Here is a 21,799-nt window from a genome sequence, read left to right on the forward strand (position 1 = left end):
GTCGCTTCAGCTGATTCAAAATGCTGCAGCTCGTGTACTAACCGGAGTTAGGAAAAGGGACCACATTACTCCTGTTCTGGCTGCCTTACACTGGCTCCCTATAGAACACAGGATAGAATTTTAAATTCTTCTTCTCGCCTACAAAGCCCTTAATGGGCAGGCGACATCTTACCTTAAATAACTCATTATACCCTACTGTCCTACTAGGGCATTGCGTTCCAAGAATGCAGGGTTGTTGGTTGTTCCTAGAGTCTCTAAAAGTACAATGGGAGCCAGAGCCTTTTCTTATCAAGCTCCACTTTAGTGGAATCAGCTTCCAGTTTGTGTTCGGGCGGCAGAGGCCCTATCCGTTTTTAAGAGTGCGCTTAAGACCTTCCTTTTTGATAAAGCTTATAGTTAGGGCTGATTATATTCAGCCCCTAGTTTTGCTGATATAGGCTTAGTTTGTCGGGGGACATCTTACTTCTTCCTTCTCTCTGTCTATACCTGTGTACTCTCATGTTCCGATTAACCCAGCTTCCCCAAATGTCTTTCTTTTTGGTGTCTATATACGCCGGGATCCGGAGTCATGGATGATCCTGCGGTCCTGTGTCCTGGATCGCGAGCCCTGGATCTTGAGTCATGGCTGTGGTCCTGGATCATAGGTCCTGGATGGATATCCTCGTGGATTCATCTTCCTATTATACACACATGCATTTCCAAACATTTGGACTACCTATGTTGCAAATGTATTATCTTTTCAATTTACACACGGCATCTATTGCACGTCTGTCCGTCCTGGGAGAGGGATCCCTCCTCTGTTGCTCTCCCTGAGGTTTCTCCCATTTTTCCCTTTAAACTGTGGGTTTTCTCTGGAAGTTTTTCCTTGTACGATGTGAGGGTCTAAGGACAGAGGGTGTCATATTGTCATACTGATATTCTGTACAAACTGTGAAGTCCACTGAGACAAATGTAACATTTGTGATATTGGGCTATATAAATAAACATTGATTGATTGATTAAGGTCACAGGAATAAGTATATTGATTGTAGACGTGGGTCTTAAAATTTGAATTATAAATGAAAATTCAAATAGTGTGCACTCTCTTAGAGGTAACCAAACCTCTCTCACACATGTTTTGTTTTCTCAGACAGTTCCTGAGGAATTCTTGAGAAATACTCCTCCAAAGTAAGCTCAAACAATTGCTTTCTACTTTCTGTTTTTGATGGGTTTTTGTACGAAAATAAAACATACACAAACTACAACACTACTGCAAATCGATCTAAATAAAGTATTTTACGAACATATTTTCATATATTTTCCTTACATTGCCCTTCAATTGAGTTTTTCTGTTAAAGGGTTCTGATTGCGTTTCTTTATTTGTACGTATCAGTCATACAAAAAGTTATATAAGGGTAATATATCACCTTAGGTCTTCAATATTGATATTATATTCTGGATGCCAATAACATTATTTTGAGGTACCACTTACTACGAAGCACATGATCTCTAGAATGTGTCAGATCATAAAGTGACTGTGATGGGAAAAAAACCTGCACACTTTCATTGGATAAAATGATACGGTTCTGAGAAATGAAAAGTCGTGAACAAAGGATTTTTTGGGGGTTCTTTCCCCATTGTGCTCCCAAAATATAAAACTTGAGGGGTTAAGAATGATTTATTATAAGCAATGTGGAGATGACGGCTCAGCCACTAAAGGTTTTTACAGTGACCTAGTACAGTCAAAGCTACAATGCATCACACAATTGGTTTATATCGATAAGCAGAATCAATATTTATCGCATGAGCCTCGATTATAAATCATTATTAATACGAGGAGATGATTTGGCGGTATCATATCAGCAGCCTCCTGGAGAGATATCAGCATGTTGACCTCCATAAAGACATCACTTATTCATTATCTATCTCTGTGGAAGCCAATAGACCCTCAGGCTAATTGTCATGGACACATACAGTACAATATGGATAGCAACCCCCACTTCTGTGCACACCCCTCCCCCACCCCATTCTCCTCCACCTTCCTCAGCGCTCTTCAGTCCCGTCACTAATCCTGATCCTTAAAGGGAAACACCACTTCCTTTTGGAGGAGAAGCCTCGATAGGATACACAGGCGCTTTGAGCTCACAGAAGGAATGGAAGTCTATACATTTCTGTTACAATTCTTTAGTGTAGAATTACAGACTTGTATACTTTTATTTGTATCCTCCGTTATCAACTAATGTTCTGTTATGACGTGCTTTGATTTGTTGGCTGAAATACCTTGAAGATGAGAAGGCAAGAACAGAAGTAACCGACAGACTAACGTAGAGGAACAATGGTTAGATGTGTTATGTAGAGAGTTTAGTTAGTTTCAGAAACCCTATATTGGCAAATTAAAACGCACACAATATCCTATTCTGCCACTAGGGGTCTCTTAATCCAAACAATAATAAAATATACATTAGTGGTGCTGTAAAGACATGTCGCATTAAGGGAGTTTGTTTAAAATAAGTAAAAACAATGACTGAATAAAACAGCTTCACTTCAAGCTGGTTCCTCTGATAACTTTCATGTCCGATGACCGTTTAAAATATATAGATAAAATGACCAAGATCTAAGTGTATCTTAAAAATGTGATTTCAAACTGGATACAACATCTATTTATGGCACTGATGCATGTTACAAGCATCACCATTAAAGGGCATTCAAATGTTCCCTTAATTTAAACTACAAATGTCTCTAGGCTTGAAAATTGTTGAACATTTTGGGGATAATAAGGTCATGACACCACAAAATACGTTACAGGTGTAGTCATTTTATTAGACACTTAAATGTTTAAATGTATGCAGATACCCTTAAGACCACGTTCCCTGAAGTAATGTGAGCAGAGAAGCTGTAATATATTCTCCAAGTGTCTTTCTTTGTGCAGTATTATAATCTGAATGTCAGAATGAGCAGTGCCTCGTCAATAATGAACATACTGTGGGAGAGATCTGCTCTACTATACAGTAGATTACTAGAGTGTAAGCGATGGAGCCTAAACCTCTGATGTTATCTACTCTGCCCCACTTGGATTGACATCTGTATTTGAGCTCCAACAAATCACTACGTTGTAATCTGCCAAGGCCATATTATATAGAGAACCCTCTATCCTTGCATCATCTGGCTTTTGATAGTCCCACTCATGCAGCCATTCTGAGATTAGTGCTCTCTATCCCTTTCTTCCTGTCTGTCTTTCTCACACAACGAGTCAGATGGGATCCATCCTGTGGACGGCAGAGAGCAGCTGAGCCCAAACACTGACAGACATCCAGAGACTCGTTCCTTCTTCCCAGGAAAAACACTGAACCAATGACATATTGCTAAAGGGTAACCAATCAGACGCCTCTGCTAACAGCTGGCTCCAGAGAAAACACAGAGGGCTGGAAAGAAGGAGACAGGCGAGAGAAAGTCGGCAACTCCTAGAGGAGATTTTCCTCTTGCAGTTTGCCTTGTTGTTCCTCTCCAACTTAAGCCAGTAGCATTATTTAACACAGCATGTAGAGCTGGAGACGTAAAGACAAACAGGTTCTCCTTCAAACAGGTTTTTCTTTCAAACAATCCTACACATGCTTTTCAAAAAAGTGGCATTCTGTGGTCTGAAAGATGAGCCAGGCTTAAACAGAAACACAAGAGAGAGAAGAAGTACCATCATTACAGCCAATCAAAAGCAAATTGCCCTTTTACTGGCACATTACAGAACAACTTAAAGAACAGATAGAGAACGAGGTAATGATAGGAGTCGCTTTGGCTTACCCAAAATCGTCCAGGGAATACATGACGATGAAGAAGACAGCCCAGTCCTCAGGCAAAGGATGAAAGAAGGTATAAAGAGGGAGATTATGGAGGAGAGGGGGAAGTGTCAGCCTGACAGGAGAGAGCCGTACACATGCTGTCCGACGCCGAAGCTAAACTCAACCTTTCCCCTTCTTCATTCACATCCTCTGAAAATGTTTCCCAAAAGAAAAACCCTCCACCACGCAAACAGAACAGACATAAGACTGAGACACAGAGAGAGTGGGAGGGAGGGAGAGAGAGAGATGAGGAGTGTTGCAACAGAGTAAGGGAATGTAAGAGAGGGAGAGGAACATGTGATCAGAGCAGACCAGTCACCTCTCTCCGATCGGAGGATTGTGGAGTGCCGTCTTTCAACCTCCAAGGAATCATTTCCACTGGATGGAAATTACATGTTAGCCTATATAGGAAAACAGGAGTGCTTACACAACCCGCATCTACAATTCAGATTGAAATAGATTCTACGGTAAAAGCACATTTTTAAATAACTGTGCATAACCCCTAATCATCAATTATCTACAGGGAGGGAAACCCACTTCATTCATTCAGCGTTATTAAAGGACACAAGTTTTCCAGCTGAGAAATGAAGCACACAGCAGGAGCAGATGTAATGATTAGTTTTATGTTCAAGCAACAAAGGATGCATTGATTTGGTGGAACATTTGTGGTTCCCTTTTATTTGTTCCCAACCCAGTGGTCTGGTCCATCTGGCTGAAACAAACTTAGATTATTAAGCTTTGTTGCCACAGTGAGGTGTGGGAAACAAAGAAAGAGCAATGTAGCCCCGGTGAAAGGTTAAAGGGCTCTGTGCGTTTAGAACAAAGTAAGAAACATGCAACACACTCTGAAACATTCTAGAAATTCAAGATATTCTTCTTTTTCCAAAATAGAGCTTGTATGAAATGGGCTACAGGAACAGGCATCAAAGATGAGTCAAGCCGCAGAAGCTAGCAAAAATGTGTAATGTAATGTTGTGCATAGGGCTGCTCAATTAATCGTATTTTAATCGCAAATACGATTACGATTTTGGCTTGCAACGATTGTGAAAACAACATAATCGAAATCAAACGATTATTTACTTCTTTTTTTAATTATTATTATTTTTGGGTTTTTCAGTTGAATTATACTTAAAGTTCAGGGTAATCAACTGTTAAAAACATACTGTTACAATTTTCTTTTCAATAAATGGATGTTTTCAAAGTAAATGGATAATCGTTTTTAATAATCGTGATATCAATTATTGACCCAAATAATCGAGATTATGATTTTTGCCATAATCGAGCAGCCCTAGTTGTGCATAATGGAAGTGAAAACGGGAGAGCTGCCTGCTGACTAACGAAAAATACAGTAGTGTCAAAATGGGGTTAAACTGCAGGAGGCTGCCTCGCTGAGCTGTTATGCTTTTCCCTGTGTGTGCTGGGGTCGTGTTTGAACTCCAGCAAGCCAAAGGACACATGATGCCTTCCATCGTTAAATCTCTGACAACACAAAGCTTGTGTATGATGCAGGGGAAATGCTAGAAAATGACCAGATTATAGTGTGCATTTATATAATGTGTTGTGGTCACATGGTATTTGCTTAAAAAGAAATGCTCAGAATATTGAATGGAGATAATCTTGAATCTGTTCCCTCCGTTTTATCGTAACTACCCAAAAGACAAAACTATCGACTAATTGACGAATTGATAAATAATATTGCAAATGATTCCCAACCTCGAATCCAGCAACTCCTCAGATTTATTTTGATACCCTCTAGGGAACGACTGATCTAGAAAAATATGCAAATACAAATTGTGAATTCTCTCCATATATGGAGTATTTATATGACTGACTGCTGTTGTATAGTTAAATGCAATATATTTCAATGATCACTTAACGCTGACACCTACAGGAGTGTCCTTACATATTGCAACATGTCAAGTGCCAACAACTAGCATTGAATATCTGCTGAGATGGACCTTGTTTATATATTGTTTGATTAAAAGGTGTCTGATTTATGTTTTTGCAAGCTTTAGAATATGTGATCTGTGCAAAGTTTGGTTATCCACAGTTCATATTTGGGAACTCTGGCTTCCTTTGTTAAATACAAATGATTCTAAGAGAAAAAGATGAAGAAGAAAACCATTTAGTTCTGAAATGCAGGTATCATATTGGTATTAGTATGTGTAAAAAATCCCCAGCCAAGTTTAATTCTGATTCACCCTGCCTAATGCTCTTCCTGTGCCAGTGAGGCTCCTGAGAGTATGTGTGTTGTGGCTGTACGTGGTGACGCTGGCTCACGTGGAGCTGCTCTCAGATCAGCTCTGAGGGCAGCAGCAGCCTGCAGTAAGATGCATAACTCAGCGTTTTTCCTTCCACTGGCTGCACTCGCTCATTCTACCTTTCCCAGGATGAGTCACCACAACATGCAGCCTCAGAAATCATCCTGCATTAATAGTCCAGGACAGACGCCCTCGCTTTTTTGCCCTCTTTCAATGTTTCTCTCACAACCCACTAAGCCTCCCTCTCACACAAAGACACACACATCCAACCAACCAAATGACATCAGCCCGCCTGACAAGGAGAACAGAGCAGGAGCATCACATAATGAAACCACTACTGTTATTGGACTAAAAATATCTCACGTGCATGTTCGTGCACGTTGATATTCCTTACATAAATGCAGCAATGGAAGCAGTGACGCTGAACAAAGTATCTCATTGAATTGAATCTTCGTCTTCTTTATTCTTCAACAAGAAAAGCCAGGTCATCTTGTTGTTGCTTTGTGGAGATGTAATACTTCCCTTTTGAGCTCGAGTCAAAGAGCTGATCTGCCTCTGGCAACAACAAACACACAGGATGGGAAGCTAGCAGAACAGAAAAGAAGAAACGACATCTTCATCCAACGGGACTAGAAGATATTAATCTTACATGGCTACAGTCTGAGAACAAAACTGTTCATCAGCAGGCTTTGAGTTCTGTGAGGTTAAGGGGAAGAAGTAAATTAGGAGTATCAGGAATACTTCGACTGTGGCATCTTCTCTTTACCAGCATACCCTTTCTCTCACTCTGTCTCCTTTTCGTCTCTGAGGGGAGCAGCAATCCAACCCAGACAGTCGCACACACACATACAGACACCAGTAGCTTAGCTAGCGTGTCTAAGGAGAGCTTTCAGAGTAAATCTGAAGCCATGAAACAGAATGGTGCAGGCTGCAGCTACCGTGAAACTGGGGAGTCAAACTCAAGGGATAGCAAAGGGGAAATATGAAAGGACTGTGTCATAAATAGAACAAAAATACAGAGACTGTGCTGGAGAAGATTTGGCCTTCAGCGCATTCTGCATACCAACATAAGCAGGGAAAGGCTCAAAATACCATCCACACAGGCATAGATATACAATGAGGATTTAAACATGAGACACATTTTCCACAGGCTAGAGATGGGCATGTGTGGATCCGTCATGGAGTAGAGCCTGTGTGTGTGTGTGTCTGTGTGAAGAGGGGGTTGCAAGGGGGGGTCTTATAACCTGCCTGGCAACCACCAGAATAAACACCATCCTCCACCTCACTTTATCATATGCCCCCCTGCTGCGGCCACCGGGCGGTGCATCGGTCATATTCATCGTTTGGAGTCACCAGGTGCACCGTATGTGCAGAAAAACATGATGCTGTCGTTTCCATGACAACATTAGCCTGGCTATAAAACCTGCATAGACCTCACTGGGTGGGTCTGATGGTCACAAAAGAGCGCTGACAGAAGGGTGAACAGCACAATTGATATATTTACATTAACTGCCTTGTATATAATGGCAAAGGACGCTGAGGCCCGCTGGGTGGGCCCCTGGATTGGACACAATACAAGAACAAAAACGACCAAAAATATGTCTAAATGACGCACTTCTTCACAATTTCTTCACTATCATATAAGCTTAACATATTATTAGAAGATAAATGCAAAAATGTGGTTGTAGTCTGGAAGCTGAGCGTCGCTGAGCATCTGTCATGCCGCGTCAGACGGAGCGCATGGTGCCGCGCTTCTTCTTACCTCATTCTCTCGTCTTTGATTCAGAGATGATGCCACAGAGGAGGCCGGTGAATAGAACCAACAGTCCGCTTATTGTTCACTTTATACAGCCCGTGAGGCTTTGCGTCAGCCCGCCAGCTCCCACTTTGTGTCCCTTTATGTTCGTCTGTAGAGATAATACCGATGATGCAGAAACGCTAAGCGAGGACACGAGCGTTTCCTCCCGTGCGCTTTGTGTTCCGTTGTCTCTGTTGTCCCCACGCGCCGCCGCCGTTCCTTAAGTCCATATTCCGCCGGGGCTCGTGCTTGGTAGAAGCCGGTAAAAGGTGGTCGTCAGCCGCCGCCTCCCTCAGTCCATAGTCTCTTCCCATTCGGAGTGTTTTGGTGAGGTGGAGAGAGATTTGGGGGACAAATGCTAATGCTTCGTGAGAAGAAGGGAGAGGGGGGGACACGCCGGCTCAATGCTGCCCACCTGCGGCCAAGACGTGCACGTGCAGCCCCCCCCCCTACGCTGAGATCTGAGTGCTCCTTTAAGTGGACAGTGGTCGAAAGGGCTTTGAAACAACAGTTTTTAGAGTGGGGTCAGTCATGTGTTGTCATGAATTATCTGGTGCTTCTTGTATTTATGGTGCGTTCTTGTGTTAGTTTGTGTCCTCTTTTGTTGTGTAGCCTACTGTGTATACTGTTGAGTATTATTTTAATTGTATTGGCCATTGCCAAAGACAATTTTCCATTATATTTCCATGTAGGCCTAATGGTCAATAAACATATTCAGAGTCTGAGTCTGTATTTTCTGATTGAGTTCTGTGTTTTAATATTGGTACTTATTGTGATGTTACTCTCTCTTGTATGTGTTTTTGAGTTGTATCTATTTTAAAGGCTAAAATAGGCACAGGCATTCTAAAGTGGCATAGGCTATACATAATATGATTTGTGGCATTGGTTTATGCTACATACCTGTCCCTTAAACAAATACAAACAATAATTAAATAATAACATTTAGTGTTGTTCTCTGCAGTAATAAGATGCCACATTTACTTTTTACCATACGGTCAATTTCTATAAACAAATGTCGGCAGCATATAAAAGTGCATTATATTTAGCCACAACAGATCGTAGCGTTTTTAAAGACTGTGAAATAATGAAAACAGTGATTCAGTGGAAAGTACAAGACACAGTCTCATAGGAATTTCATGTTGCATTTACTTTCAGACACATGTTAATTGCTTCTCTGCAGCTCCAGGTGATAAGACAAATCATGTTACATTCACTCTATAGAGTGGCGACTTTATATCACTGCAGTTAGATTTAAATGGTTTTCAGACAGCCAACCGTCAGGCTTTAAAAAAAACACCAATATGCCTCATATCTGCTGAAGCCCTGTCAAATAAATCAAGTGTATTCATGTGTATAACGTCGGCTTGCTGTTACTCATAAGATGCTTTGTGTTGGAAGGATGAAAGAAGAGTTCATGAAAAGCTCCGGTAATGTGCTACATGGTGTTTTGCTTGTCCTATTTTGCAGGTAAATAGACCTGCTGTATGTTTATCAGGCTGAAGCAGTGCATTATAGAAAAAGAAAAAACTTCAATAGGGTTCAGTCCAGTTAAATATCTTGCCAGTGACTGATGGTGCACATCAGACGATAACAGTTACAGTGTAATGGTCTCATACTCCCCCCTTCATAAACTGATCCTGCTACAGTAAAATGCAGATGGGTACAGAGTTGAAAAGGCTTCACATCAATTGAAGAAGAAAAAAAACATGCTTGCTTTTCATTTTTCTTTCACCTCGAGGCAAAGGAAAGACACAAAAACCCAATCCAAAAATCTGAAACACTTTCAAATACTGTGTATTCACCCACATTTAGCTCGTATCGGTTTCAAAACTCTCTGTATATTTACAAATATGGGACTTAACAGGGATTTATTGCAGGGAAAAACTTAAGGGAACTGAAATTGGCATTGAAGGATTTGACTTTGATAAATAAATAGGAAAGGTGCCTTTTTTAAGACGTGGAAGCACACAAACATTGAACATGGTCAGAAAATGTTGTATCAAATGGTTAAAATCCTAACTCTGAATCCAAATTAATTTGTGATTATCATTCCCTTAAGGATAATAGTTTAAAATGTCAGGTAACATCAAATAAAACCGGACCTTGCTGTTTTTAAATGATTTTGCCTTTCAAATTCAGCAATTGCCTGGACTGTAAAGGTAGTACACAATAAGGTAACACAAAAAGACAATGACAATTAAATCAGATATTAACCGCAGTTGATATCTCTCTTCATTGTTTTTGGATGTGTTAAGGGCTTGTTCTGATATGTCAATGTTAATAACAAGGAAGAGTCCCGCTTAACTAGAGCTTTCCTGAGTTGTTAAATACAAAAAGAAAAGAAAGTTTAACCATTAGAAAATCACTATTTTCTCCTTTCCGTAATTTGTTTTTGTTCCAATGCTCTTGGATCTCCAGTGCGATGATATTCAGTCAACAGTCCGTTCTCTGCGGCAGGAGTCACGAACAATACAAGAACAGTGAAACCCAAACTATTCAGATGCAGTCAGAAAATCAGAGCCTTTGGTTCTTGGTAGTTGGATTTTATCCACTTGATTTGTTATGTCATTGGTGAGTTGGCTACAGTACGCAAGATTTGTATTTTACATGTAGTGTGAGTAGAGAAAATCGTGAAATATTCAAGAATTTGTATTTCAAGCAACCGCACATAACACTTGCAACAGTTCATGTCATTTGGGATCTGAGAGCAGATCAGGAAGAAAACATCGGGTTCTTCTTCTGTCAATTCACTTCAGTTCAGGCAGATCAAACCTTTTTTTGTATTCCGTGTTAAGTTAAGTTTGGTTTGGTTCAGTTTAGTGCAGTTCAGTTTGCTTTAGCTGGATTTAAGGCCCCAGCAGCAGAGAGAGACCAACAGTATCAGTAGTTTCTGCAGGCTTCCTCAGACTATCCTCCACTGCATCACGCTCATGTCCTTCCCACCAGTTGATACCAGGTAACCGTTGTCGTACAGGAAGTTCACGTTGGTCACATGACTGCTGTGGCCGCCATAAACATGGCTGGGAGCCTGAAAAGAAATGCAAAGAATGAATGTTGCCCTTTGTCTTTCCATAAACTATTAATCTAAAATGTAGAAACACTTAATCTTCTTCAATACATTACTGAGGTGCATATGTTGAACAGTATCTCACCCTGAACTGCGAACAGGGGTAAGAGAACAGGTGGACCTTCCCAAAGTCGTCCCCGGTAACTACGAGACTTCTATCACTGGAGCGGCAGACAGCGTTGATGTCGGTGCCGTCAGAGCCGTCGGGCCACAAGCCTGAGGAGAAGAAGGGGCAGCGGAGACGTCTTATTCATGGACATTAAAATAATAAACAGAAAACCTAAAGAGTGGGAGGGAGCCTTCACCTACCAAAGACCATGAAGCCCAGAGTGCAGGTGTGTGTGATCCACTCGATATCTCTGGTGGTCTCCACACTCACCACCTGCTTACACACTGATGGGATCCCTGGGAAAGCACATTCATACACATGTTTTAGCATAAATCAAGCTACTGTTACTTTAACTAAAGAATATTTTTATTTTATAGAGAACGACTGAAAGGAACAGTTAGCTTTCTTAAACAATAATACATATTTTTCCTTTTACTTGAAAAGCTATTTGAGTTGGAGGCAGAGTGTGCCAGATTTGGGTTGTAGAGATGTCTGTCTTCTCTTGAATATATTAGAATTGTGGTGTCAAAGCAATATATCTCCAAAACTAAACACTCACACATGAAAAAAAAATCTAGATTGATAAATATTAAGGTAAGACAAACATATATCTATTTTGAATTTGGGAGCAACCTTTCCTTGCTCACATTAATATATGTAACATAAAGTGCATTAAGCCCGTCAACACAGCAAAGGTTGTAAGAGGATGATAGTGATCAGACTTACAATACAGTATCTCATAATCCCCTGAGTTTGACACCAGGTACTGGGAGTCCACTGACCAGTCCAGATGGGTGATGAAACTAGAGTGACCCTGAGATGTGAGACAGAAACCAACCAGTTGGATCATTTAATGTTAGAGACACCCCAGTATTCCTGGAGTAGATGCAGCATGGTTTTTCAAGCACTAGAAATAGTCCTTAAAATATGGAAAGGATTTGTAATAGCACGCCAACATGATTACTCAGACTGTGTGACTCATGTTGTAATTTACATCTTTACAGCTTCTGCATCAACACACAGTGAGGACAGGGTGTACAGAGTGGAGGTCCAAATATAGAGGATGAGGAGGGGAACTAAATATAAAGAAGATGCCGCGGGAATGTAAAAATAACAGAGCAAGAGGGGATTATAAATACAGGTGCTCACCGAACACTTCCCCACTCGGCTGTACTTCCTCCCATTTTCCGCCACAGCGTAGATATAGATGTAGTTGTCGTGTGAACCCACAGCCATGAAGTTACCATCTAAAGAAAGTGATATAAAGGAAGATTATTAGTAGTTAAATAAATGGTATACATGTTTTCCAGCTTGTAAAATCATTGATATTCTCCTTTAACATACACACATACATTTTCCAATAATAAAAAGGAAAACAACACATACACAGGGGAGTTATTACCATACCTGGCCCGTAGCAGACAACAGACAGCTGTTCATTTCCGTCGGTGTGAACTGTGACGAGATCTTTAGAGTCCGTGTCCAGGACCAGCCACCTGCAGGAGCACAGCAGCTCAAAGATCTGATCCTTCTTCCATTTCAGAATGATAATAATTCAAATCTAACCTAGAATATTCTGTCATTGACTGTTTTCCTATAACTTTTTAGCTGAAGCAGTCGTGTAAATTAAATATTTATTTTGTGTTTTTTGGTAATGGTATCCCCTTACCTTCCAGTCTGTGTTCCTATGGCAACCACAGCTCCAGATGGGTGGAAGCCGGCTGATTGGGCAGCGTCCTGTGAGACAAAACAAAAGAAAACGTATATCAAAGTCCCCCTCTGAACTCCCAACAAAGACAACAATAAAGAATGAACACACAACTTAAGAAACTAAATAATTGATACCCACTGCATGTATTCAAATTATTCTGTATGGAAATAATAAAGAGCAGGGTAAAACACATACAATATTAAACGCTTCTTACTAGCCCTCATCTTCGATATACCTTGAAAAAAAACAATCTTGCAAAATAGTATAATATGTTTTTTTTTGTGTCTATTGTTACTTTATTTGCCTTTTTGAGCATCGCTTATTTAATATATATAGTTATATCACGCTGAATGGGGAAGGTTTCTCTGCTCACCTTAAATCTTAAGTTTACCAGGTGTATGTTCAAGCAGGATCACAACTGCTTTTTAAGCCAATCGTGGCTCAATTTGCAACAGATTTTAAGGTAATATAATCTGGTTGTTTCCATGCACAGTTTTTCATTTTCTAGTTGCTAAATCAATCAATCAATCAATCAACAACTTTATTAATCCCGCAAGGGGCAATTGGTTATGAGCAGCAGCTTATGTCATGTACACAGGCAGGAACATACAAGAAGAAAACACACAGATACACCCGGAGCACAGATGTGGATAATTCCAATTTAGACTATAAATAGTTCATAGCTCATAGCATCACAATAATAAATAAATAAATAATCAAGTTAAAAGCCTTTCAAGAATTTAAAAGTTTGAGTGCAGAAGGGATTAGCATTTCTCTTTGGTTCCCAAGGACATCACACCTGACAAAGGAGCCTGATTCATTATTTATTGAGTGCTGTGTAATTCCTGTGACTGACCCCAGAGGGCAGTGTTGGCTAACTTACCTCCATACTCTTGGTCCAGACGAGCTGATGGGAGCTGGAGTCCCACAGACAGACCTGCCTGTCGTAACCACAGGTGAGGAACTGAGGCCTGGAGGGGTGAACAGCCAGACCCCACAACTCATCAGTGTGACCCTGCAGAGGAGAGGGGAGAGGGGAGAGGGGAGAGGGGAGAGGGGAGAGGGGAGAGGGAGAGGGGAGAGGGGAGAGGGGAGAGGGGAGAGGGGAGAGGGGAGAGGGGGGAGAGGGGAGAGGAAGCAGAGTTTTTTTTGCACTTAATAATTCTTCATCTGCTACAACATCAGAGCCTTTTAAGTTAAACCTTCACTCTGACAGACACTTAAACGTCACAGTAGAGCTGCAACAGTTAATGATGAACCTAATTGATTATTCATTGATGAACAGGAAATGAATAGACAATGATTTTGATAATTTCATTATCCCTTTAGGCCTAATATTCTCAGATGCCAGGTATTCCCATTGAGTAAATATTGCTGGTTGAATATCTTTTGTTTGTGAGCTGTTTGTCAGACATAACAAGACTTTTGAACATGTTACTTTGGACCAGATAGATTCAGAAACTAGCAGATGTATCGCTAATAAACATACTTGTAAGTTGCAGAACCTCTTAATGTAGAATTAGTGTATGAGACAGTTGCATATACCTGTGTAATAGGTATGAATTCTCCATCCAGACTGCCCTGCAAAACAAAGTTCTTGGTGGTCCCGATGAGCACAGTCTCCCCTCTGCCCTCTGCTATGGTCCGGATGGGACCGAACGACTCAGGCACCTGTGGAAGAATCACAGACATAATGTAAACCATCTGTTAACCTGGAATACATTCTCCATGTTTTTCAGAACAAACAACTATAATAATAATAATAATAATGTGGTTTCTGTAGAGCAAGTAAGACATGAGTGATTCATAATTCCCATCACTATTGAAATATCAAATATCCATGAATCTCATTGAGAGCACAAATCCATCTCATCATCTGTAATATTTATGATCTGGCGCAGCATCCAGAATGCAAAGCCCTCCGCCTCGGGCAGGAGTGCAAATTCTGGCTAATATAAGCAACCTACTTTAGAAGAAGGAGCTGGATATGCTGCTTAACGTTTTATTAAAGCATATTAATCGAAAGTGGTTATAGCAGATCAGATCATTACAGCTATAGAGCTGCACATGGAATTGGAAATGGAGGAGTCTGATCAAATAACCTCATCATTATGCATTAGTGGAATGAAATGACTTTGAAAAGTTTGACTTATAAATGTCCATTTTCTATTTTTCATGTGCAGCCTTGGTATATTTGCGGAGGTTTTCCTCACCTCCACAGTTTGTATCTGCTGGTAGCTGCTGTCCCAGGAGATGAGCCGGCGGTCTTTCCCTCCAGACACCAGAGTGCTGTTTCTCAGCATGCACAGAGCAAAGATGCTGCCCTCGTGAGCTCCTTGGATGACTTGGCTGATACGATTAGTGCCTGCGTGACAGAGATGGGATGAGAAGTTTCAGTTGGACAGAGTCAGACATAAAGGTCAAGCGCTACGAGAAGGGCAGATTAAGAGACAGACGGAGAGACAATCAATAGATCAATAGATAAATCAGAGACAAAAAGAGATATAATTGGATCCCTGTAAAATAATAAAGGTTGAAGGAATGAGCATTTAACGTGCCTTTTCCCCACACCAGGATGTTCCCGCTTGAGTCTCCTGTGATGGCGTCTCCATTTTCTGCAAAGGTCACACACAACACAAACTTCGGCTTCTCCTGTTTCTGCAGGAAACACAAGAACACACACATGTTGTTTTATTTGATATGCGAGGCTACCATTGATTATCTTTATTTAGCTATAGGATCGTATAACACAGGCTTTCGTGCCTCTATGTCAAAAATCAAACTGCTTTCTGATAATGACCTAACATGTGGAGAACATGTGGGAGTCCTACCTCAAACAGTCCTTGCTTCTTGACCAGCATGCCTTTCTCCAGGTTCCAGAAATAGAGATGGGACTTGCCGCAGGTCACTAAGATGTTGCTGTCTGTCGGGTGAAAGTCTGCTGCAAACACCGACTCATTGGAGCACTAAACAGAACATGTAAAACAAGAAACAGTGAGTTGTTGATATTACATGTTCACCCATTAAAGGAGACACTAGAGGCAAAAACATTCTATTTCATGTACATTTTTTAAGGTTTGGATTCAGAATTGCGGAGAGAAAACCTCAAAATAAAACATGAGGTGTTTATTTTACTAGATTTAGTGTTTTTGCATTGGTGTTTTCTCCTAAATTTAACAAAAGTTAGTGTAAGATAAAGCCTCATTTGTGAATTTAAAGATTACATTTCAGAAAACTTGTAGTACAATAAATACATCTCTTAATTATTAAGTATTAACTGGTATTCAACAAACATTTTATTTTCTCATAGTTAAAGCTAGTCTAAAATATGTACTTTTTTAAAGAGGAGTTCATATTTCATTAACAGCATAGCATGGTTTACTTTACATTTAATTCCTAAAAACATAGCAAACATGTTTTATTGCTTTTGACATAATTTTCAGATTTATGGAGTGATCTGGAACTCCCTCTGAAAAAATTCAATTACAAAATACAATAACAGTTCAACTTGTATCCAAATAATTATTTTCTTAATGTGGGTTTAATGGTGTTATTATTAATATTTTTTCAAATATAGAAAAATAAGTTGTGCAGTAAGTCAGGTTATGTCTTAATAAAACAAGACACACAAACGTGCGCACAAACCTTGACCTCAGCCAGTCTGTCCTCTCTCTGCCAGTCCCAGACGGAGAGGACGTGGTCATTGGAGTCGTCCACGACACACAAAGTGTTTCCTCCATTCTGACACATGTAAAAAGACACAAAGCCATGGTCATTTACTGCCACAATTGAAGCAAAGTACATTCAAAAAGGTCCTTTAACACCTTGTTATAACTATCAGTTGTGCTTCCTTACCGACTTGGAGAAGGCCAGGCAGACCAGGGCTCGGTCAAAGAAGCCTGATCCCAGAACATGAAGCGTGTTGAGGCTGACTGAGTCCCACACACGGACATGAGGAGCCAGCTGCTGACACACACACACACACACACACACACACACACACACACACACACACACACACACACACACACACACACACACACACACACACACACACACACACACACACACACACACACACACACACACACACACACACACACACACACACACACACACACACACACACACACACACACACACACACACACACACACACACACACACACACACACACACACATAAGTCAAGGCTGAGCTTCTGTTTATCAAACAGGATTGTCTCAACCGGCTGCGTCAAAATGATTTCAAAAAGAAAATATCAACACTCCTCTCTTCGCTAATTAATCAGACTAAAGTGTTAAAACATCAATAGGAGACCTCACTTACTTTTCCATCCGAAGAGGTGCCCGCCACCTGCCCGGTTGCTATGGTGATTTTATCGGGGTGGACGGCAAGGCTGGTGAAGAGAAAGACATGAAAACAGTTAAAAGGGCTTTCAACATCAAGAGGAGCGTTTGAATAAAGATGAGCAACACACTCGCAGAACATGAAAGAAGGATATTCACTGTAGCTCCGCACACTGTCTGTACTAATGTGAGGGGGAATTAAACAGTCCAAGGTAAATTCACCCCCTTTTGGGGTATGGGGGCCCGGTAGCACTCATAGCATGATGCGCACACACTTTGTCTTCCAAGGAGTACGAATCTGTTTTAAATCCATCCTATGATCTGTAAGCGTTCATTATCAATTTGAACTTATTTTAACCTTAAGATGTAATAACATAATATTAGCTGTGTATTTTTTAAGTTACCCTTTTTGCTACAGTATACACACATTCCTACAGGTCAACTTTCATGAACACTGTTGTGCCGTTCACCTTCCCTCATTACAGTTATTCTGCACTTACTAGAAAAACACTCTGTGAATAACTGTATAGGCGGTGAAGATAGCAGAAGTGGGATACAAATCAAGTCTAATAGGAAAAAAAGAGTTGGAAGTAAGCTAACAGATGTGAAATCAGGCTGCAGTAGATGACTCCCTCGGGTAAGTGTGTGTGTGTGTGTGTGTGTGTGTGTGTGTGTGTGTGTGTGTGTGTGTGTGTGTGTGTGTGTGTGTGTGTGTGTGTGTGTGTGTGTGTGTGTGTGTGTGTGTGTGTTTTATAACCCCTAACAAGTGTCTCTCACCATTTGATGTCATCCGTGTGTCCGGTGTAGTGTCTCTGCAGCTGCTCGTCCACATTGAACAGGACGACCACCGAGGCGATGAAGTACACCGTCTCTCCGGTGGGCAACAAGTAAAGGTTGGAGCGACAGTCTCGACCACGGTAACCATAACTGGATATTAAAATAAGGTCAAGGAATAAAACTGAAAGTAAATCAAAGTAAAGCTGAAACCATTCATTGACTGACAGAACATGAAGTAACCCTTAAAGCAAGCCTTTTTTTTTCTCTTTTAGTAAACTGAATATATTTTGATTTTATTTATTTTGCTGGACAAAATAAGAGCTATGAAGATGGATGCATTAATGTATACTTTCACGTATAAAGTTTTTTGTTAATACATGTGTATCTATATGAGGATTTTCTTTTCAATTGTGCTTTCTTTGTTTGCATCACTAGGTGCATCAAATAATAATAATTGCAAATAAATGCAAATATATTGCATATTTTATGGTTGGACGGTTTCATGACTTTATTGAAATTAAAGTATATTTAAAAATATATATATTTGAGGACACCAGTGTAGGGATTGGGACAGGCACTTTTGCAAGAGAATAATGGATAACATAATTGATAATGAGTATAGTTCTATATCCCTACACTCTAATCAGCAGGCATGAAGAATAACATGAAGGTAAGAAAAAACACAACAAGACATCAAATATATTAGTACATACTGGATTCAATAAAAGAATAAATTGAGCCCACATAACTGTTTTATGTGTGTGTGTGTGTGTGTGTGTATGCTTCTCGTTGATCAAATGTATCTTTTCCAAACGTATTTTTCCCGTTGCCTGCCTCTGAGACTGACAACACCCTTATTTAATTCTTACAACAAAAAAGGAAAGGAAGAGAACAAAAAGGCGCAGGAGGAGCTGCTGACTGTGTGCAGGTTGTTCCTGAGTGCTGCAGCCTCACCAGGAGAAAGTGAAGCAGATCTACTCTGACAGGCAGCGAGAGGAGAAGACATATCCGTCAGCTTCCTATCTTTAAATACATCACCCCAATCTGGAGTTCCTCTCTTCAGAAGATTACTTTTCAAAACTTTTCAAATTGCAAGCAGACATGTTGAAGTGTCTTGCTTTTCCTGAAAAATCCACAAGGCAAACCACAAAAGATAAAAAAGGATACACCCAGTCCAGCTTGAGCTTGTTGCCGGGCAGCTCGGCTCTGGCCTCCAGGCAGTAGCTGTCCACCTGCTCTTTGGGCATGTACATGGTGACGGGGCGACCCTTCAAGAACATTTTCACATAACCTTCCTCTGGAAAAGGAACAGAAAGGACGAGTGAGATAATATACACGTAGCAAAATACAGCTGTGACTGGTTAAGTCACAGTTTTTAAATATAGTATGTAGACAGCACAGACATGACATTGAAGCTTAATACAATGTGTTATGATGTGAATGACAACGGTGACAATGTTGATGAATGTGTGGCATGATTAAAGGAAAATTGAGGTATTTCATATGTTTTTGACGTATTAATTTAGGACATAAATGACAGAATTTGCAAACACAAACAAATAAGCTTTTCAACTGACTTTATTAGTCATTTCAAATACAATCTCATGACAAGGACAAAGAACGGGAAATGAACTGCAAACACTTAAAAACTCATAAATATTCAGCTTTAAGCAGAGGTTAACCAACATAAAATGCAGACACAAGCAGAGCAATGGAAATGTTAAGAAAAAAAACCAAACAGATCCAATTTAGAAAAGGGGATATATGAGAAGTGCCTCATTCTTTTCAAAACACGGTAACACTGAAAAACAAAATCAGGCAGAAAACATTCGGGGAACCAAAACAAGTGGTTGAAGATTGAAACAATAAATGCCCACAAATGTGTTTTTTTAGAAGCTCTCTAGAAAGATAAGACTATATTGGAAGGAACTATAATGGAAGCGTAAAAGGGTGTGATTTTATTTTAAAAATCTGCTATCTCTATGCAACTTCTTTGGTATGAGAAGACCAGCATGTGGTGTTTTAAAAGGTACAGTACTGATATGAATGGATGGATGTTGCTCTGCACTGAGTGGCTTGGGCACACTGCAGCTTGATATACATATTATATTAAAAAGAAGTGACTTTATATGCTATATTTCCCAGCATTGCTAGTAACAAATCTGGAAGTACTGGCTGGGAGACTTGACTGGGCTGCGATAACTGGGTGTATCAAGAGGAGAGTACGGCGACAAACTCCCCGAATTTCTCCGCTGGAGGTTAAAATTCGGGGGTTTTCTGCCCTGCGGCAACTTGGCGGTACCCCCCTTTTTAGCTGCCTTGCTGCTCTCTGAGGTTTGTTGGGGGCCGGGGGCTGAGCGGGCTGTTACAGACGAAGCCCCGGAGCTGCCCCTGGTCCGTTTGGCTGAGCGGCTGAGGTAAATCTGAACTGTGACTATAATGTACACGGGGAAAAGAGCAGAGGAGCCAGTGATGGAGAGTGGCGGAGGTGGAGGTGGAGGGGGACAAACGGATACAACGAAGGAGGGTTTGTAGGATAAGTAAGACATGTTTTGGCTGTTTTTTGTGTCTCAGTTAAAGAAAGCAACATAATACTAGCAAATCACAAGCAAATTCAAAAGGAAAGTAGGGAAACTGGCTTCTATCACTAACTACCCAAACACTGGCCAACATCACACTGCAGCACTGAAGCAGTAGCTATTGAAACGTTTAGGGAAATCTAATAAAATCATTCATTTTCCTTTCGTTTTTAGGTCTCTTATCATTACTCAGATGAGGCTGAAGCTAAGGGGACATTAAACTGATTAAACTGCTACCAGAATATCTATCTAAGGGAACACAGGCAGACACTACTTCATTTTAAATAGTCGCCCACCATAAATGAACCACTGATCTAGATGCTTTCAAGGGTAAAACACTCAGAGTATCTTAAAATTAAATTATAATGTAACAAGAGTGGCTTAACATCAATATATCTGTGAGGAAATTAGATTTAACTCCAGTCGTTTTTTTATTCTAGGCAGCTTTATGAATACTCTGCTAAAGGGGACTTCACACAAACAGACGGCCACAAGTGAAAAACTACAAGCAGTCAAATCAGACAGACTTCAATAGTAACTGCCACAAAAAAGAGACTGCATGTGTTTGTAATGCAAATACTCATTTTAAGGGCAGAGAGATAAAGAGAGCAGCGGCAAATGTGCTTCCTCTGAGCAGCAAAGCGACTGCGAGAAAGCTAGTGTCAGAAATCTTTGTGTTGTTACTATGGTGACAAAGTGGGGCTGCGAGCAACACACACACACACACACACACACACAAGTCTGGTGAAGCAGCAGCAGCAGCTTCATCCGCAGTTAAAAAACAAGTGTGGAGACACACAGGTGCAAACACTGCACACACACGGTGACGCAGCTCTCAGTGGAGGTTAGGTTTGCGTGTGTGTGTTAGTTAACGTAACACACACACACACCACACACACACACACACACACACACACACACACACACACACACACACACACACACACACACACACACACACACACACACACACACACACACACACACACACACACACACACACACACACACACACACACACACTTTGTCAACCCACTCCTGCCCCTGTCTGGACAGCTCTCTGATCAGTGCACGGATGGACATCTTTAAAGTTTAGAAAGGAAATTCCAAACAGGATATGAATTGAAATTTCAAAATAAAAGTCCTGATTTTATCCTTTGCCTCAGAACTGCTGACATGAAGCATGTGCAGAGATCAAAATAAATAATCGGCAGTGTCCAGAGAGCTGTGTAGGCCGGGGGCTACAGGCTAGGGGAGGGAGGGCCTACCTTTGCAGTGGGTCACACGTCGCATCCCTTGTAAAGGTCACAGAGAAAGACACAAGCACCAGGTGAATG

At 40.7% G+C, this 21,799-nt stretch overlaps 2 protein-coding genes across 13 annotated transcripts in view; both read right to left on the reverse strand.

Annotated features, from left to right (window-relative positions):
* The window catches only part of evla (Enah/Vasp-like a), a 47,404-nt gene extending 39,146 nt beyond the window's left edge, over positions 1-8,258 (reverse strand). For 2 of the 3 annotated variants that reach the window (XM_034222119.1, XM_034222117.1), the window contains exon 1: positions 3,775-4,018. In XM_034222119.1, coding sequence (XP_034078010.1) covers positions 3,775-3,797 — 23 coding nt within the window. In that variant the 5' untranslated portion in view covers positions 3,798-4,018. Of the gene's footprint in view, positions 1-3,774; positions 4,019-7,835 lie in introns of those variants that run through there. The other variant, XM_034222118.1, reaches the window with a different exon arrangement.
* A 741-nt stretch (positions 8,259-8,999) lies between these two features.
* The window catches only part of eml1 (EMAP like 1), a 38,985-nt gene continuing 26,185 nt past the window's right edge, over positions 9,000-21,799 (reverse strand). For 6 of the 10 annotated variants that reach the window (XM_034222167.1, XM_034222165.1, XM_034222171.1 and 3 more), the window contains 18 exons: positions 21,731-21,757; positions 19,051-19,180; positions 17,884-18,033; positions 17,087-17,156; positions 16,614-16,724; positions 16,404-16,499; positions 15,590-15,724; positions 15,317-15,416; positions 14,972-15,123; positions 14,304-14,429; positions 13,642-13,773; positions 12,717-12,784; positions 12,455-12,543; positions 12,197-12,294; positions 11,774-11,861; positions 11,248-11,343; positions 11,024-11,154; positions 9,000-10,899 (listed from right to left, as the gene is read on the reverse strand). In XM_034222167.1, coding sequence (XP_034078058.1) covers positions 10,774-10,899; positions 11,024-11,154; positions 11,248-11,343; positions 11,774-11,861; positions 12,197-12,294; positions 12,455-12,543; positions 12,717-12,784; positions 13,642-13,773; positions 14,304-14,429; positions 14,972-15,123; positions 15,317-15,416; positions 15,590-15,724; positions 16,404-16,499; positions 16,614-16,724; positions 17,087-17,156; positions 17,884-18,033; positions 19,051-19,180; positions 21,731-21,757 — 1,925 coding nt within the window. In that variant the 3' untranslated portion in view covers positions 9,000-10,773. The remainder of the gene's footprint in view (positions 10,900-11,023; positions 11,155-11,247; positions 11,344-11,773; positions 11,862-12,196; positions 12,295-12,454; positions 12,544-12,716; positions 12,785-13,641; positions 13,774-14,303; positions 14,430-14,971; positions 15,124-15,316; positions 15,417-15,589; positions 15,725-16,403; positions 16,500-16,613; positions 16,725-17,086; positions 17,157-17,883; positions 18,034-19,050; positions 19,181-21,730; positions 21,758-21,799) is intronic. The other 4 variants (XM_034222168.1, XM_034222170.1, XM_034222174.1 and 1 more) reach the window with 2 other exon arrangements.

The sequence above is a fragment of the Gymnodraco acuticeps genome, unplaced genomic scaffold, assembly GCF_902827175.1.
Source record: "Gymnodraco acuticeps unplaced genomic scaffold, fGymAcu1.1, whole genome shotgun sequence".
Classification (NCBI taxonomy): domain Eukaryota; kingdom Metazoa; phylum Chordata; class Actinopteri; order Perciformes; family Bathydraconidae; genus Gymnodraco; species Gymnodraco acuticeps.